At 38.7% G+C, this 19,316-nt stretch overlaps 1 protein-coding gene across 3 annotated transcripts in view; it reads left to right on the top strand.

Moving 5' to 3' along the window:
- The window catches only part of SLAIN1 (SLAIN motif family member 1), a 52,820-nt gene that overhangs the window by 25,373 nt on the left and 8,131 nt on the right, over nt 1-19,316 (top strand). For 2 of the 3 annotated variants that reach the window (XM_065862562.2, XM_071806476.1), the window contains exons 3-4: nt 8,087-8,236; nt 10,435-10,779. In XM_065862562.2, the coding sequence (XP_065718634.2) occupies nt 8,087-8,236; nt 10,435-10,779 (495 nt within the window). Of the gene's footprint in view, nt 1-6,059; nt 6,210-8,086; nt 8,237-10,434; nt 10,780-19,316 lie in introns of all 3 variants that reach the window. The other variant, XM_065862326.2, reaches the window with a different exon arrangement.

The following is a 19,316-nucleotide window of genomic DNA, read 5'->3' on the forward strand; positions in this document are numbered from 1 at the left end:
TGAAGTTTTCCCAGGCCTACAGGAAAGTGGACAATCTTTATTAATTTTCTCAAGTCCTCTTAATTTACCACTATGTGTCCAAACTATAACAACAGTTATTTTCGTTAGACATTTTAAGCTGATCTTGATTGCGTTTTATTATTTTAAAGTAGCACAGGATGAGTATTTAATCTCCTTTTTACTTTACATGGAAATCCTATATATTGACTATTAAAACCACTGTGAAAATTTAGAATCTTGTAGAGAAATTACATTCTTACAAAAGAGGATCAAATGAAGCCATTTCATTGCTATGTGGTTTCTCACTAGCTGACTGATGTTAAGAAGCCATAGGCTTTTTTTTTTTTGTAGAAAACCAAAACAAAATGTTGGCATGTGTTTGTATGTCTTGTATGTGTGTAGTCTAATTATGGAAGTTCAAGGGTAAGGATGTACACTATTGTATTTTGGAGACCTGTATTTACTAATTATTGAAAGGAGTCCCTGTGTCCAGTCTGTGCTTAAGGGTTGTTTCTCTCTGTCACCATTGCAGTTGGGGATGAAGTGATGCTTTGCCTCTGTTGACCAAGAAATCCAGGGACAGAAACAGCAAACAAGCCCCAAGAGCATTTTGTGAGCTATATGTGGCAGTGCAGGGAAATAATTTCAGGCAATGGCAGATTGAATGTGACTGAAAATGCACGTTAGACATATTAAGTGTGGTCTGTGCTGATGGCAAAATTTCTGCCACTAGCTGGATGGCTGAGGGAGCTACAGGTAGGAAACCGTATGTGCTGGATGAAGCTCTTGAGATGACCACAGCTGATGTTTGTGGGATGAGGAGTCTGCTGCTTGAAAAGTCGAGACGTTCGCTGCACAAAAGCATTGAGTAAGATGGGAGTATGTACATGCCCCACACTAACTTGCAGTTTTAGAGGTACAACTTAATATTCTTATTCCCAGTTACTAGAGCTGAAAATATTTCTGTCTTGGGCTCAGAACTTGTAGTTTTGTAACTAATAAAACTGCAATTTTTTCTAAAAGTAAGTTTTTTTGCACTTGTAATTGCAAAGGAAAGCTTTGAAGCAGTGGGCTCAAGTAAACCCTGGAAGAAGTCACAGACCTCTTTAGAGCACAGAAGCTGAATGCCTCACCCTGTGAAGCAGACCTAAGGATTTTATGTACCTCCAAGGTCCATGTGCTTGGGAGCTATTGAGGCACTTAAAGGCAGTGTCTACTTAAGCTTTACTTTTAAAACTTAGCTGCCTGAAAATCTGTTCCTATGTGGTGGCGCCACAGCATTGGTTGCAGTTGGGTATCTAACGCCTCTCTTCTACCAGGTTAAATACCTGTCTTCAAGAGAGAGATATCAGATATGCCTCACTGACGTGATACCTCTTAGCTAGTTTAGATATCCTTACCTACAGTAAGGAGAGGGTTTTGAATTTCCTTCTTGCACTCTTGAATTTCTCCAGTGATTAACAAAATACTTCTGTTTGCTATGCAGGACTCTGCATTTCAGTCCTGAGAGAGATATTTTGCTTTTAAGCTTGACTGCTGTGCAACTGTGTGCATACAGAATGCACCAGGGAAGTGGTTTGGGTTTCCTGCTCTGAGGAAAGTATGTCAGCAGGAAAATACTGTGGGTTCAAAACTTGCGGTTGGATTGACAGCACTGTAAATATTCCTCCAGTTAGTGGCTCAAAAGAGTGTTTTTGTTCAGGCTGTGTGATTAGTACCCATATTCCAGTATCTGCATATGTGCAATTTATTTTTAGGTTAAGCTTAAAAAGTATTTTTGAGTCTAGCCTGAAGGCCTATATATAACATAAGTTAATTGAGTGGATAAGCAATGTAGATAGCACCTCAGATATAATTTAGTGTGGTTAGTACAACACAGTTATTTATGACTTTAGTGTTTCTGTCTTTAAAACAAATAAATATTTTTGATTTGTTTTGCTTAGAGTGTGAAAATAATTTGCCGTGTTAGAGAAATACCAAACTGGACTCACCAGTTTTCACAATGGAGGTATTAAAATCAAAGGTATTTAAAATGTGCACATTCTTCTCTTGGTTTCTTGGAAACCCTGATAGCCTGAGCTAATGCAACGCCCTGCATATATCAGCTTCATCAAGTACAGGACTTGTACTTGATCTGTCCCTATATTAGATCAGTGTAACCTTACAAAATTGAAACAACACAATGAGAATCTATGCTGGTTTTACCTCATGTCCCAGCTTATGACTGTTCCCATTAATCTGAGTAGCAAATTTCATTTTCGCTTTCAAACACGTGCTTCTGTATATGTTTGGAAATTGTATACCTTATGTAGCTTAAATGAAAAATTACTTTTACTTAAGGAATTGTTTTAGATATGGTACAGCATGCTCTGGTTTTGCAGAGTGCTCCATTCCTTTTGAGCTATGCAATACTGTAGATGTTTCTTTGCTAAGGTTTTCATGTTAAATTTTCCATCGGTCCTTATCAAATGCTGTTTTTTCACGAGCCAGTATGAAGAATATTTGTGTTTATGTAGCTGCTCATATTTTTCTGTGAGTTACTATTCTCGTCTATTTTAGCATTTTGATATCTCCAGGGAAGTTATAAAATTAAGGTCTTAATTAGTTTTTAAACCTTCAGTTGTGTTAGTAAACACTGTAAAGTTATGGACAGGCTCTCTTGTTGCTAATTTTATTTTTTGAAAGGAAAGGTTTTGTTTGGTTGATTATGTAGTAGTTTTGACAAGTCCTGTTTTAAAATATTACAGCATACATTCTGTAATGCCGTAAATTATCAGCAATCTAGTTATTAAGAATACCCAAAAAATTGGGCACTTCAAATCTAACTGTAGACTTTGATGACTGGGATGATTCGTGCTTATCCTGTTAGAGAATATTAGTTCCTTTGGTGTGAAAGACCAACAGTGTCATGCTTCAAAAAGTCAAATTATTATTGCGTTTGACTATTTGCCATCAGTAAATGGATTTTTTGGCTTATTTTTTCTTCACGGTTCTTTACATGCCCCTACTTTCCATTCTAAGGCTGATACTTTTTCTTGCTTCAGTTCATCTTCAGTATGAAGTACTGAGAACAAGATTATTCATATTTCTATTCAACTGCATGGGTTAGAAACTTCCCTTATTTTTTAAAAGGTTACCTGAGTTTCTTATTTCATCTATGGGCAACTAGAGTTGGGACTTTAAGAAGAAGCTACAAATATTGTAAAATTCAGAGCTTGACAGCTGGACTTTTAAATTTAAAATAAAGGTTTTAACAACATTGTCTCATTCTCTGGAAACAACCTACTGGAAACAGGTATCAACGAGCGAATCTGTGCACACTGTGGTGCTAACCAGGGCAGTCTCCAGTCAGTGTGGGGCAAAATAACTTACAGAATTACTACCCATTGAGCAATTTGGGGGTTTTATAAATTTTACATTAATTCATGTATGTCCCAAGATGTTTGTAGCACTTGCTTCCTAATACCTAATTATGGTTTTGGCATTAACACAAGACGTCAGTAAGTCTAATTTTGCCATCTTTGTTAATACCGTAGAAGTACTCAATAGGTACTTTGATATTTCCATTTGAAATACAAAGACATTTTTCTATATTTGATCCTGAACAGTGGAGTTAATCAAATGCATTAAAACTGTCAATCCTTTGCTGAAGCTTAAACACTATGAAGTTTTATTTTAGGCACAGTGGCAAATGTTCTAGAATTGGGGATAATTTTAGATTAGTAGTTCTAGAGATTTAGTATATAGAGAGATGAGTGTAAATACTGTTTCTTGGCTTCTTCCTCCATTTTGCCTTGAGAATACATACTATTTGAAAGAGGGGTTTGGAATCTGGTTTGCCATAAATACTAATTATATTCTTTGTGTGGGTTCTTGCTTTCACAGCCGTGATAACTGTTGCTTTGTGCTTAGTGGACCAACTCACAGTGCTTATTGTGAAGGGTAATGAATGATGTGTATTTGTGCTGTACGGTTGATCACATCTGGGAGTGAGAACATTCTGGCAGTTAATTGGCCTGGCAAATGAGCAGGCAGCTACAAAACAGGATCTTGTCTTAGGCAGAAAAATAAAATCACAAGGAACTGTCATCCTTTGCTCCTTCTGATGGTTTCTAGTGGAAATGACAAACATAAGCTGTGGACATGATATTGAAATCTGCTCTATCATGTATATTTATTTCAGTGAACGCCCTCAATGAATTTGTAGTTATTAACTTTTTGTGAGTTAATTCATCCCCAACAATCTGTGTTAATTACTAGTTTGTAAAGTTTTGTCCATCTGCATTTGCTCTCCTTTTTTTCCTGGGACACTTGCATACTTGACTTTTGAACTGATCGCGTTGGTAAATGCTGAAGACAAATAGCCCTGCCTGGAAGTCAGTGTCGTGTCACTTGGCATCAAGCAATTTCCTAGAAGTGGTGCTGATGCTGCCCCTGGTTCAGATCTCAAGACCTTATGGTTTCTATATCCTTTAAGGAACTAGAATCATTAAAAATGAGGGAATTGCAATAATTCTATAATGAGGGGACAACAAAGAGCATCATTTGCGTTTTTATATCTTACTGTTGTGTGATTTAGAATCATAGAATCATTTGGGTTGGAAAGGACATTCAGAGGTCATCTAGTCCAACCCCCTGCAATGAGAAGGGACATCTTCAACTAGATCAGGTTTCTCAGAGCACCGTCCAGCCTGGCCTGGAATGTCTCCAAGGATGGGGCATCTACCACTTCTCTTGGTAACCTGTTTAGCTCTATCCCATAAGTAGTCCCTTCCCTGGCAGATTGCTTTGTTCTGCAACCAGGGATTGTCTTTGCTTCTAGTGGGAAAGGTAGAAAAGACTGCTTATTCCTTACAAACCTGGGACTACCTTTGATTGGGTCAAAGCAAAAAGAATGAGGGGAAGTAGCATCTTTTGGAGTGACAACGAGCAAATTACTCCAAAAGGTTGAGGGATTTTGGGCCCTTCTAGTTTTTAAAACCAGATTGTGGCACCTGACGGCACATCTGCTAAACATCAAGGTTATGCCATTGATTTCTAAGCTAGTTATAGGTATGTTCCTACCACAGATAAACAGGCAATAGTATCATTTGTTTTTCTTCTGTACAAACTTGGCTTATATCTGGATGGGTTCCTAAAATTTACAGTTTCAAAATTTTGCCCTTTCCTTCTACTTCAAGCAACTTTACCTCTATATATATATATATATTTTTTTTTTTTTTCTGAAGAGCATTTGGATTTTGTTTCTTTTTCCTTTTGAACACATGTGAAAAAATAAGCAAACTGAAGGACAGTTGGACAGTTGCATTCATATTTTACTGGATGAGCTAAAAAATGTAAATTAAGTAAGCCTTTAGCTTTTTTGCCTACTCTGAGCTCTCTGTGGTGTTACTGAGCAGACCAGATGCCTTGCAAGTTTATTGTAAGCAATCTGTAGCAAAAGAGGTGCCCCATTCTATTATTTGTTTGATCCTCTAAAAACAGTGGAAAAAAAAATTCATGCTTATGTAATTGGGAATTTGATGCTGTAAAAAGAGAAGGAAAATATGGTAGCTTAAAAGCTTGCTCTGGGATTACAGTTGTTTTTAGCACTTGATGGTTAAGAACCTTTTACTACTGTGTCTCTGAACTCCCATAACTGACAGTTTAACTGCTAATTCAATTGTGTGGTGATTGATTGCCATGAACAATTCTTTGAAGAGCACTACAAATTTAATCTGTGTTACTTTATTAGCTGTAGTGGTTTTTCCTTCTTCTGTTACTTTGTGTGTTGGCGCACAGTGATGTATGTGACAAATATATACCAAAATGATGTGTACATAGAAAACAGTGAACAAGACATACTTGCTAGAAAACCTTTTGGAGCCCACTTTTAGATGTAGAAGGCTATGCTGATCCTTTGTTTTGCTGCTGAACTTTGACCATTATTTTCCTTTTGCCATAAGTAAAAAATGTATAATGAACACATTAAGATGAGATGATTTTTCTCTTTAACAGCACTATTCTATTTATAACTGTAAATCTTTTTTTTCTCCCTCCTCCCTTTGCGTCTGTAACAGCCAGCCGATGGCGGAACCTCTTCTCTACGCCTGTCTCCTTGGCTTTTCCCTATAGTCCTGTTGCAAGACTCACCCCATATACCAATGGCTTTAATAGTCCCAGCTTCTCTAAAACCTCCAGTAAAGCAATACTAACACCTGAACGGACAGGTAATGCTTATCTTTTTATTGATTTATGGTGCTTACAAAAATGCTTAATTTAGTCTAATCTTGCTAGCATATAACAGCACTACACTGGTTGGATGATTGTAGAGACTCTCATCTCAGAGATTTTTTTTTAAAAATGACCTAAAATTTGGCAATTAACTGCTAGTATCTTCTATAGAACACAGCATGTTATAGGAAAGTGATGCAAGTAAACAGAACCTATTTCTAAATAAGGGTTTAGCTGAGAAGTATAGTTGTGACTGTATCAGCTGAATGAGTCTCCAGCTTTGTCTGCCCTTTACTGCTCATTTCTGCCCCACTGTGACCCTTTTTTACGTCTATAGAAACCTTTGTGCAACTGTGTAATGAAGTCACAGGGAGAATTTCTCTATAATAAAAGCAGCCAGCAGAATCACAGATGTTTTCAAGCTGGCACTGCTGTTACTACCTGAGGTTCCAAGATTTATTTTTCGTTTGCCGCTGATTTTCAGGGGACACAGGAGTTTCAAGAAAAAAAACAAACTTTCTATGGGCTGTGAGTCGTGAAGAGTTTTATTTTTCCTTCTTTGCTACAGGTATCAGGAGTCGATTTATATCTGTGACTTCTCTTAAGCTGAAGTGGAGAAAATAATCCGGGGAAGAGTCATTAACATTTTATTGCTGTCGGGACCAGGTGTGATCTAAGGAATTTAGCCCCAGTGTCACACCGATCTGTGTGCAATTTTCTTTACAGTGCATGAAATCAGTGCAGGGATATGGGCACTGCGGGCAGGATACAGCTCCAGATGAATACCTGGTGGAGGTGTCTGTGTGAGCGGGATGCTTAAGCTCCTCTATTCAGTGGGATGTAGTTTAGTTCCTAAATGAAGGGATCTCATGCTATTTGAGATGCCCTCAGGTATCTTGCTTAGCTTCGCACTGCTGTTGCAAGAGGGCAGAGCTGTTGCTACCTTTGCAAAACCTCAAGGACCATTGTAACTTGCAAATTTAAAAAAGCAAACATTTACTCCTTACAGTCCTTCCAAAGAAAAGTAATCCCCTGTGTGGTGTTTTCTGTTGGAGATATTATTAAAGCACAGCTGAATTTGGGACGAATTTTAGGTGACTGCTTTGAGCAGCGCTTGAGGATGCAAACGCATCTGTGATAAAAGCAAAGCTGATGAGCCCTTGTCACAGCTGTTCTTGCCCTGTAGGCTCTGGGCCTGTGGTGGTCCAGAGGATATTAGAAAGTGATTTACTGTTTTATTTGAATAATTTTTCTTTGAAGTTGGGCAACCATAAGCTCATGCAACTAATTGCGATTTGGTTTGTACTTTTAATGTCATGGAGAAAAACAGAGAATCCAGAGCCCTCTCCAAAAGGTAGTTCTGTGAAGGAGGCGATGTTTGCTCTGTTGTTGTATAAGGTTCAGTCTTAATTATTATTTTCATTGATTTATCTGATTATTGTACACAAAAAAATGAGTAAAATTTAGGTAAGTGGCTCTGATATGGAATCTGAATACTGAGCAGAAGCTGGTGACACAAACACGCTTGCTTTTCAGAACAGAGTAGTGAGAACTGCAGTCCCATGGGAAGGATTCAAATGCACATGTATTTAAGACTACGCTAATCTGAGCTGTATCACAACTGTATTGGGTAAATTATTCATTGTCTAGGCTGTGTGATGTTTTTTTGGGAACAAACAGAGGAATAAATGATCCATTACTACCCTTGAGTATCAAATCCCTTTGCTATTTATTAGTGGATTGCTAATTTTCTGAAAGTCTTTATCCATTATACAGAAAATATTTTAATATACTGTAAAATGAAGGGCAGATAGTTGTGACTGAAAGATGACCAGATGTATTCACAAACTAAAGCTTATGTTTTCTTTCATAGGTTACATTTCCAGGAGTTCCCCTTTGAGCCCACAGTCATCAATAGACAGTGAACTGAGCACCTCGGAGCTGGAGGATGACTCCATCTCTATGGGATACAAACTGCAGGACCTCACCGATGTACAAATCATGGCTCGTCTACAGGAGGAGAGTAGGTGGCTTTTTTTCATCTTTCAAAATAGTCTGAGGATGATTTCTCGTAACAGTCAAAACTGCTGCAGTCTGGTCTCAGTCAAATGGATCTTTCTTAAATAGTGTCAGCTCTTAAGTGGCAGGTGGAAGAACTCTTCACCTACAAGAAGAAGGTAGGCAGGTTGTTGGATTCAGGTTAATGGTACTGGATGTTTCAAAACTTGATGCTTATATATTTCTCACTCCCAACTGGTAGCTGTAGAGTACATTTAGATTTAGAAGATTGATGTCTTACCACATTAATTAAAATTATTTTATTTCTGCAAAGGGAATATGCTAAAGCATTTTTCTTCTGCTTACATTTAATGAGAAAGGTAAAAATAAGAAGCTCTCATGGATTTTTTTTTTTTTTTTTGCTTCTGCTTTAATTTTCTTAGTTGTTGGATGAATTTTGAAATGAATTTCCCTGTAAGTCATCAGTTGGGACATTTAAATTTAACATTTTGTTTTGAGACTAGTGATTATGCACAAATCTGAGCCTGTAAGCATGTTTGACATAGATTATGGTATGCCTTGATAGTAATTTTTGGAAAATGTCTGTATTGATAAATAAATAGTGTTTGACTTAGAAGTTATTTGGACAGTAAGTGTAGTATCTTTCTCACTTACTATTAGCGCCAAGTGAGACATTAAGGAGAAAATGATAAGATAAGAAATTCAGAGATGGTGACTGAAAGAAAATGCCAAGTAATAAGTGATTAAATAAAATAAAAATCAAATGTGAAAAAGAAGTAGAGCTGTGATCTGTCTGCAGGAACCAGACCGAGCAAGTCGGCACAATCACTTGTCAGCAGCTGAACTTGCTGAGCGTCTGGTACTGCTTGTCATGTTCAGCAGGGAAATTAGCAAGTGAGAGACTTTCCTAGAGAGCTGAATTCTCAGTTGGCAAATGTGTGTAGTTGCAGCTAGGAAAATTTCTGACGTTATGTGAAGTTTATAATAATTTTTAAAAAAATACTATCAAAAATACAAAGGATTGCATTACTTAAATGACAGCTGCGCTTGTCTCCTTCAGAATGAGATTTAAAAAAAGACTTCAGGTACTTATGTCTTTAAGGAATAAGGTCATTGGTAAACTGGAAGGAAAAACACTGTTTTCCTTCTGATTTATGTCAGTTATAATGATTGTATCTCATCCTTGTAGTAGCAGCTGGTACAGAATGTTTGAACACATGGTGGTTGTTGCCCACTTAATCCCGTGGAAAGTGGTAGTATTATATGTGCATGCAGACACGCTGTCTTCGTGGGCAAGAGTAGGAACTCCCACTTAAGGGGTGGGGGAAGCATATTATAATAAGAAGTTTCCAGCAAAGACATCTACCGAAGCAGAGTGGTTTTTGTAAATCTAGAAAAGTTGTTACCCACAGCTATTGGTGGAATTACTCGGCTCCTGGAAATGTGATGTGTATCCCCTTTTTCCCTGACTACTGTGCAGCTGGGAAAAGGAGGGATGTACAAGGGATGTGGATGTTTGCCTCTCACTTGACCCGAAGCAAACATGCTCTTCTGGGGCAGTGCTAATAGTGGGGTGGTTTTCAAAGCCCAGTGTTCCAAGAAGGGACTGGGAGGATGCACATGTGTCTAAAATACGGCTGTGTTACCACTGAGCCTTGTCCATGAGACTGGCTGCCATCGGGACCTAATTCTGGTTCAGTGAGGCTGGACACCCAGAATATTTACATGGATTCTAAATTTAGGAAATGTTGTCAGCCTTTTCGTTGCATAGATATATAAAAGCAGAATAGCAGTAATTTGGAAAACTAATACAGTGAGTGTTAATTCCTCTAAGACTGTTTAAAATTTAAATACTTAATGCTCATGTAGTCTTCCTATTGGCAGAGAAATAGGTGCCTCCTGAAGGCAATTCATCTTATGTTAAGAAAGACATCTAAGAAATCTCACAGGTACTGCATTTTAGAGAGGCCTGTGTTCTTTACATTTTATTAAAAAGGGATCTAAAGGGAAATAATTCAGGCTCAGATGCCTGAAAGATAGACACCAAAAGTTAGATCAAATGAAGATATTCAGCCTGGTGACATTGTAAATCCAGTTCTTGATGTAAAATTATGTCTGGTTGCTTAGTTTTCAAGATTGAGGTGCATGTTAAGAACCAATCACTTAGTAGAAGCCAAATCATCCTTTTCTCGGAATTTACAGGCCTGAGGCAAGATTATGCTTCGACTTCAGCATCTGTGTCAAGGCACAGTTCGAGCATCTCTCTGCATGCAGGAAAGAAAGGGACATGTGGTGGTGACCAGGAGTATGATCGCTACAGTCTAGAGGACGAGGAAGAGTTTGACCACCTCCCACCTCCACAGCCACGGCTGACTCGCTGCTCCCCCTTCCAGAGGGGGATCCCCCACTCACAGACTTTCTCCAGTATCCGGGACTGCAGGAGGAGCCCGACCTCCCCGCACTTCCCTTCAAATAACACTTATCAGCAGCCCTACTACTCTCCTCAAGCCCAAACTCCAGAGCAGCAACCAAATAGGATTAATGGAGGTGGGTTGCACGCTTTTTCTGAGAAGTGGTGTTTCCTCTCTGTGAAGTGCCGGTGCCATTTTAAAGGTCAAGTTGTGTCAGCTGGGTGAAGTGCTTTTAGTGTATGACAACTAGATCAGTCCGTGAATTGTGACAAGCAATTTAAGCCTGTGCAAATGATTGAGGAATGTTATTGTTAAGTAATTTGCTACAAAATGTAATCTGTGACCTGGTTGTGAAAGTTGTTGCTTTAGTCTGTTTTAAAGTGCTGCAAGTATGACTGAAAGTGACAAAAGAAGAAAAAGGAAAGAAGAGCATCTCTTAACAGGCTAATGGTTAGAAGACCTAATCAAGTTTTTGAGCTTGGACTATGCATGTCCATCATGGACACAGTGAAATACAAAGTAGAGTTTTCAGATTTTCATTCCTGATGTTGCTGTTAATGCAGCTACGCCGTGAATCCACAATGAGTGTTTATGGCAAGAGTCAACACTCTGCTCCTGCTCCAGGTCTGGTAGGGCAGACTGCTGACATAACAGGAGATAATGTCACTCCCAAACTACCCTGAGCCATTGATGTTTTTTGCACTGCATTTGAGACGTGTTCTGGAGTCTCTGGAATGTTTGTCTCTCAGTGCTGACTCAAGACTTAAGTTTCCCTCTGTTGTTGCTGTTACTTTCCTTTCATTCCATATTATGATCACAATTTTCTTCTTCCTGCTGCATCTTACTTTCCTGTTCCTTCAGTCTTTTCCCCAAGGTAATTCAAAACAGTCAGTTTTCAGTCAGGGTCTTGTTTGTAACATTGCAGGTGTACAATTCACCTTTGGGCAAGAAAATAAATGTGTTTTTCAAAGCAGTTGCTATTTATAGAGTGCTACAGGTATGCATGTTGCTTTCCTGACAAATAAGACATGACAGGTTGGTGCCAAAATCACTTGCATTCAAAGACAGACATGGTATGGAAGTATAATTGACAAGTGACAGTATATAAAGAAGGCTGAGGTTGACAGAGGGCAGAACGATGTTAGCATATGTTGGTACCACATATGTAGCATATTAATTTCAGTGTTATTTTTCTTGCTGGTGAAGTACAAGAATGTGACAGCACTGAAAATCTTGCAGAAAATCTGTTGGGGAGAAAGAAGGGAAACTTATTGGACATTTTTAATTAAGGAATAAGGACAGGATGTGGTGCTGTGATCTTTTTATATGGTCCCTAAATGCTTTTTGAATTATTTTTTTAATGTTCCATGTCAGTGGAACCTTAAGCATTGGATTCCCTCATGGAAACCTCAGAAAGTACTTACAGGGCACTAAAAATACTAAACTCTTCATTTATTAACTGGAAAATGCATAAATGTAAAAGGCTACCAATTTTATCACCTGGTTGTCTTTTTTCTCATGGACTTCAAAGCGTTGGGTAGTTTTTTTGGTGTTGGATTATTTTTTTGGTGTCACTCAGAAGATGGACACACATGACCTCAGTTTCCTTTTTGCTGGAATGGCAGACAGTCCTATAATAGCTGATACCACTGTCTTTAGAGGGGAATTATCTCTTCAGCTTCTGCGCCATCAGCCTCTGACTCATGCAGCGCTGATCCACATAAGTGGCAAATACTGATAGTGAGAAACACTTTACTTTGACGGTGCTCTGTTGGCAAACAAGGAGTCAAGTTTTCATTGTATTGAGTATAGGGAGAGTAGTATTATGACAACATCTCATCAGCACTTCTTATCAGCTTGGCATCAATGTCGTTGTCTTTCAAGAACTCCTACACATTAAAATGGAGTTAGACTGCAAAATACGACTTTATCTGAAGCTCAGTATGATGAGCAGTGTATTTCCACACTGTTAAAGTTTACCAAGGCAAATGAGAAAGACAGGGGTGATAGATGGAGGGGCTAAACTGTTCAGTTACTGCTTGCACTATATGGGAAAGCATCATCCATTATTAATCAAAATTTCACATGCCACGTGCTATGCTGCTCATACCCCGTCCAACACTCTTCCTAAATCTCTCTTCTTCTCTCTTGCCCCCAAGAGATGACTTGTGTTCTTGTCTGTGCAGTCAGCAGTCAGGTCACTGGTTCGTCTGATCATTCACAGAGCTCTCCACAGACAAAGAGTTGTCCTTCCTGCTTTTAGTGAGGTTTGGTATGACATGCTAGTTGTGGTACTTGAATAAGTGACTTAACTACCTTTACTGTAACAGATATACTAAAGGTGGGATAAACTTAGAAAATTTCAATAATTATTTTAAAAGTATGATACATGTCTCCTGATAAGGAACACCGACGTTTATACACTGAGATGTAGATGCCCGCATATTAATACATATGAAGGGTACAATTCACCTGCCACATATAAGCACTTACTGCTTTATGAGGTACCCTAATGCACTCTATTTGACTTCCCATCACCACGTGTAAGTGCTATTCAGATGCCTTAGACAACCCAGGGTCTCAAGTGGTGCAAGGTATCTATATGGAAGAGCTAAATTGTGCACTGGGTGTCTCGTCTCTCACTACAGCCAATGGTTTGCTTGTTTTCCATCCACAGGGTTGCATTTTAGGTAGCAGAGACGTGGTCTGGGGTTTCCGGCACCCTAGTAAACTTCCCGCTGTGCTTGGGGTGAGAACACTTCTACAGATGTTTTCCAGCTGTATTTGAGGCCATAATTTCAAACTCACACATTGTTCTTGCCAATGTATTGTAGCAAAGTGCTTCCCTGCTGTAATTTCGACATTTTTTTTAACCCTATTCTAAATGACTGTACATCTATTGTAAAGTAAAATACCATGCATCTGTTTTAAAATACCACACTGTCTGGCCCCCACTCTCAGACCCACGTTCTTTCTGTCACCTTATCCTACCTGTGTCTAAGTGAATACTACCAGTCCAATTTAGTACCAGTCCCCAGCAACTTGCTGTACTGAAAGGCTCCTGGTAAATGGTGCCATAAATTGACAGATGTATGCAAAGGTAAATAAGTTGTGTTTAAGGTGTATTTGAGGCTGCTTATAACATAGGGAATAGGCATACCTGTTGTTACCTCTTTAAGAACATTTTTGCAGACATCACCTGTAGTGTGTGTCTGTTAAACTTTACTTTCTAATAAGTGTTATTTCCAGTTCTGGCAAGAATACACTAATCAAAAAGCTTTGCATGGAATCTGCTGGGGTTTTTTTGTACTTATTTAATTACACCCTCTCCCTAAATCAGCTGAATTGTCTGTAGTGATGAGTTGCATCAGAAAAATTCCATCTGTGAACATTTTAAGGTATTCTGGTTTTCAGGGATTTTGTAATTGATTAGTGGGTTGGAAGTAGTTTGTTTAAAGACAATCTGAGGGAGGCTGGATGTGAATAGCTTTTGAGTATCTGTTGCAGTTAGCTCAAGCAAGTCCATCTAGTTAGTGTGTGTTTTATAATTTAACAAAGCTTTTAATGTGCTGGCAATGGAAAGACTTGTGTTTATACCTCTCTTGCCTTCCTATATTTTGAAGAAGTTCATGGTTAACAACTTAAAATGTTGCTAGTTCTGTTAAGATCAAGAATACTTCAGTCATTTTTGTAGAAGTAATGCCACCAAATTTAATAAAATCAAGCTGTTTTTTCCTTTATGTTGCCCATAAATGTACATTTGGTTGGTTGGTTTTGACTGTGACACAGAAGTAACCTCTTCCATTTTAACTTTTTAAAAATATTTTTTATTTCTGTTTGGTTGCTTTATTATTTTTGAATAGATGAAAACATTTATGCCCTTTATTACTTGTGCTTTTCAGAAACCAGAAGTAATAGAACTATGCTGTGAAATCATCTAGAGCAGTCAAAATCTAGGATAGACAAGATACTGAAAATGGGGTTCAACTTCTTGTGTTCTGGCCTGCTTTCTGGATCTTGGGATAAGCTTACTCAAACTTTTATCTTGACACTCCTTCTTTCACGTGAATTTTAAAGGGTCCATTTTCATAATACCTGAAAATTGGAAACTTTGGACAAATTATTCCAGCTAAAGAAGTTTATTATAATGGACAAAGAAGGGGCAGATGAAAAGTACATCCTTCACTGAGTAGCAGTGCATGCAATCTGGTTAATTTTAATGTATATTTTCCATTACTTTTTCATGTTGATTTTTAAATTTTTAGCTTGGCTGATACCTTCATAAACAGACCACAGATACCAATCACTTTAAAAATTTTGCTTTTATTTTCCAGAAGTCACTACTTATGAGTTACTTAAATGCACATACTTCTAGGGAATAACTTTGCTCAGGTAAAATGTTATTAATATTTTGGACTGTTGCAACACCTTTGCCTCATTTGGAAAGCAGCAAACATGGAGTTTTTTTGTTGGTTTATTGCAGTGTTTTTTTAAGCAAACTCCACGCAGATATAGAAAAGCTCTATTTTAGGGGCAGTAGGTTGGTGTCTAGATATCCGGCCAGTATAGACTAACATTGATTTGTGTGTTTGGAGAAATGGGAAAAGGTCTTACTGATTTAGAGTATTTTCCTGCTCATATCTTCTTTTGCTCACTAAGGAGGAGAGAATTCACTGGAGGAAATTGTAGCAGACTTCATTAAAGAAAAGCAGAAAAAAATCTTACTTTGTCACCTTTGAAGTTATATTGAGAATCGTGGTCAGTGGTGAGAAGTCACGGAAGGATATTGGAAAAATCTTTAATTTGCTGTAACTTGTCTATGGAGGGAGACATGTGCCTGTGAAGCATAAGAAGTAGTAATTCTGAATAAAATGGAAAGCTCAGTGTTAGCAAAACATAGGTATTGACATCATGAAGAATAGTGTCTCTAGCTTAAACTGAAAGACTTGCTTTTAGCTCTTATTTGTGTTTTTACACACTGATGTCTCTGTTTTATCAACTGACAATTCCACAGGCCTTTAACTAGACCTTGGTGTATTTGGGATGTCACTAATGTTACAACCATAACAGATGTAATGCAGATACTGAGCTCAGGTCTTCAAAGATGAGGAAGATAAATTAATCCCTTAAAGTTGTAATTGAGTCTATAAGTTTGTTAAGGATTTCAGAACACACTCTGAGTATCTATATGATTTAGAACGTAATGTTTAAAATAGAAAAGCATAGTTGTTTTCCTTATGGTTTTTCCCCAATTTATTTGTGCACACAATACAGATAAGGCAGAGTTGAATTTTCAGGGTTCATGTTGAAGGATTTAAGTATGTGTAAGAAACTGTTAACATAGCTTAAAACGGTGATATAGATTTCTCTGAGATGCTAATAATTATGATTCATAGTATCACATTCCTTACCGACAGTACACTTTTGGTGAGGTTTGAGGGTCCTTTTGTTCAAATAAAATGTTGACAATGCTTACAGAGCATAACAATGAATGAACACAAGTGTTTTAAGACCCTTCACCACAGAGACAAACTAAGCCCTCCTTGCAAAAAGAACCTCACTGGGTGAGGCGTTTTGGCCAAGAAAAGATGATATTTATCAAGAACTGCTAGAGAACTCCCAGTCTGGCAGCCCACCAAGAGCACATCTCTTCTGGGGATGCTTTGCTCCGAGGACAAGGTCTGTTTGCATGTTACCTGGACATTAATCTTCAGCTGGTGATAGTATTAGGTCAGGGAAGGTAAAAAAAAGTGTTGGAACTGGGGCAGCCATCAGTGGTGCTGGCATCAGATGCTGCCTGTTCTGGAGTCCTGCCAGAATGAAGCTGGGCCGCTGATCCCATGCTGACTCCAGAGAAGAAACTGCATCAGGAGAACAACTTATTGGAAAAAAATCAGAACTGAAGCAGGTGTGTAAGAGACAAACTGCTGTCTTTATTGTAATTTTTGGAATGTTTCACAGAATAAATGGACATTTTTGCCTGCTTTTCAACCCATTTCTCACTAGTAGTGAATATGATCTGTGATGTGGGGTGGTCCTTTCATGCACATTTTCAATTGAGGGCAGAGTACCCTGTGTTTCATGATTTCCAGTTTTTTCTGTGCTCTACTCAACATGCAATTCAGCATGGGGGTAAAAGTGTAAAAATGCAACAGGCAATTTTTAGTGGATCATTTTGCTGCAGATAGGTGAAACAAAGGCAACACGTGCCACGTAAAGAACACTCGTGAAGTGACAGGCCCATGTGTATATGCGTGAACTATTCTGAGAAGGTGGTAATAACTAGGAACTGATTGTTAACTCCATTGCATGACCTGTCCTTGCATTTTGTTCTCACACTTACAAATATCTCAAAAAATACAATGTCTGTAGGTCATGCTATTGTATCTCAAAGAAGGCTGGGAAAGCTGAAGATACATCTATGATACTTTATATGGCTGCATCCTACTTGAGCATCATATTTGTTTCAACGTACATTATATTTGAGACTCAGTAGTGGTTTGTAATGACTTTGGATGCTGTAGAAGGTGCAGGTCCTTTGGAGTTCCTGGTGTTAATTCACATCTTCCTTAGAGAACAAACTGTAGAAAAACGATTTTTTTTTTTTTTTTTTTTTAAGGTTTGCCACTGAACCAGATTAGTGCAGAAAACATAGAAGAAATTGTAGCAAATTTCAGCATTCACCATAAACAAGACTCTTTAGACAAATTACTTCTCACCTGAGACTACATCTCAGCTCTATTCCTCCTCTCTGTTAAATTTCTCATCAGTCTTGGAGGAGCAAAGAGCTCTAGAAAGGGAAGGTTTGCTACTAGTGGCTTAGAAAATTATTTCCAGCAAGTTCTTATCTAGTCACACCTCAGCAGCGTGAAATGATATTAAAATCACACAACTCCCACCTTCTGCTTCCATGTATCAAGCTCACAAGAGCCAGAGTTTCATTTACAAAGCATCTGTAAGACTCCTTTAACTGTTCTTAGGAGAGGAACGGTGACAGAACAAACCTCAAGAAAGAGATGAAAGAGAATGCATCATCCAAGGAGATGAAAGCTGCAAAATGCTATCAAGATGAGCATTTCTGTGTTTTCCCCAAACACAAAACTGACCTGCTATTTCATTGCTTTTCAGGACCATTTATCTTAGCAGACACAAGGACCGACTGAAGAACTAATGTAGATGCTCGATGGATGAGAATTTGCTGATGCAGCAGGAATCTGCTGCCAAAGGACTGAATCAGTAGCAGAACATACTGCTGGGATGAAAAGGGACTAATTAACAGGAGGGAAAAGATGTGGCCACCCATGACATGCAGTAGATCCAAGCTAATTTTGCACCTGTTTTTCCTGCTATTGTAGCTGCATCCATTGGACAATTCAAGTAGCGGATCATGCGCATGGTGGCTGATGCAGACCCTGAGTGGAAGAGCATCTAGAGTCCAAGAAATTCTGCTTATATAGCATGATATATGGGTAATATTAGACAAAAAGCTATTTTATGCAGTGCCACCTTCCCTACCACCATCCTGCTGCTCAAACCTTCTTTGCCAAGTGCTGTAATGTTCACCTGGGATTTCAGGACATAGGATTTTAAAGGGTAGGCTAGGCTCCAAAACATGGGAATGTTTAAACTGTTCCCTAAACAGCAGTGGTTTTCAGTGTCAGACGATCTGTTGTAACTAAAAGTCAGCCTTTGTTGGGATGGAAGGGGAGAATGTCTTATTACAGGGCAAGTGTGCATGATATAGGGTCAAGGGCAGGTACACAGTAGTAATTGGGACATGAGGATATTAGAAATGCTGGACTTGTGAAATACAAGAATGTTTTTGACTGTTTGCAGAATGCCGTACCAGTTCTTATAATGAGGACCAGTCATAAAAAACAGCTAGAGTTGTAGCTTTGCTGTGACTGTGTTCACTGGAGTTACATAGGTATCACATATATTGAAGTTACTGTTACTGACTATTAATACATTGTATAGATAGAACTGTACTGTCACTGCTTATTACTTGTGACTTGTTAGCAGCTTTAAGGATTAGAGGAGATCATGATGGTGCTAAACAGGTTATACATCTATATAGACTGATAAACAGAGACTTTTCAGTCAATTCATTGTTTCTTTGAACTGAACTTGGCCTGTGTGACCGAAGTGCTTGACCCAAAACAGCAAATGCAAGCTGTGTGCAATGTGTCGCTCCTGTGCATAAACCCAGTCTTGAAATGACCTTGCTTGCTGTTGGAAAGAGCAGTTCAGCATACACGTTTTCTGTTGCAGTGCAAGAACTGGAGGCAGATGTCTGTCAGGTGCTGGAATCTATGGCAGGGGCAGGAGCTGATGGCCTCCACGGTACCAGGAGAAATGGTAGCCACCTCACCAGAGCACAAACAGCACTTGTGCTCCTGAACTTGGCCAAGAGGTGTTAATGGTGTTGTCAATGACACTTTTAACAACTGACCCATTGTTTCCTCAAAGCAGTGCTTTACTGAAGTCTGTCACCTCACAGGAGGCAATTCAGAGCAGGTCATTCAGTGTGTGCCTTTCTGCCCCCACCAGTCTCTTCTCATTATACAGAATTGAGTTGTCTCTCTTTGGCCCTGTGGCAGAAGAGACCAAAGAGCTTCACCTTAGGTTACCTAATGTTGTTGTGGTTGGGAAGTCTTCTTGATGTCGGATTTG

This window comes from Patagioenas fasciata, chromosome 1 (genome assembly GCF_037038585.1).
Source record: "Patagioenas fasciata isolate bPatFas1 chromosome 1, bPatFas1.hap1, whole genome shotgun sequence".
In the NCBI taxonomy this organism is placed as follows: Eukaryota; Metazoa; Chordata; class Aves; order Columbiformes; family Columbidae; genus Patagioenas; species Patagioenas fasciata.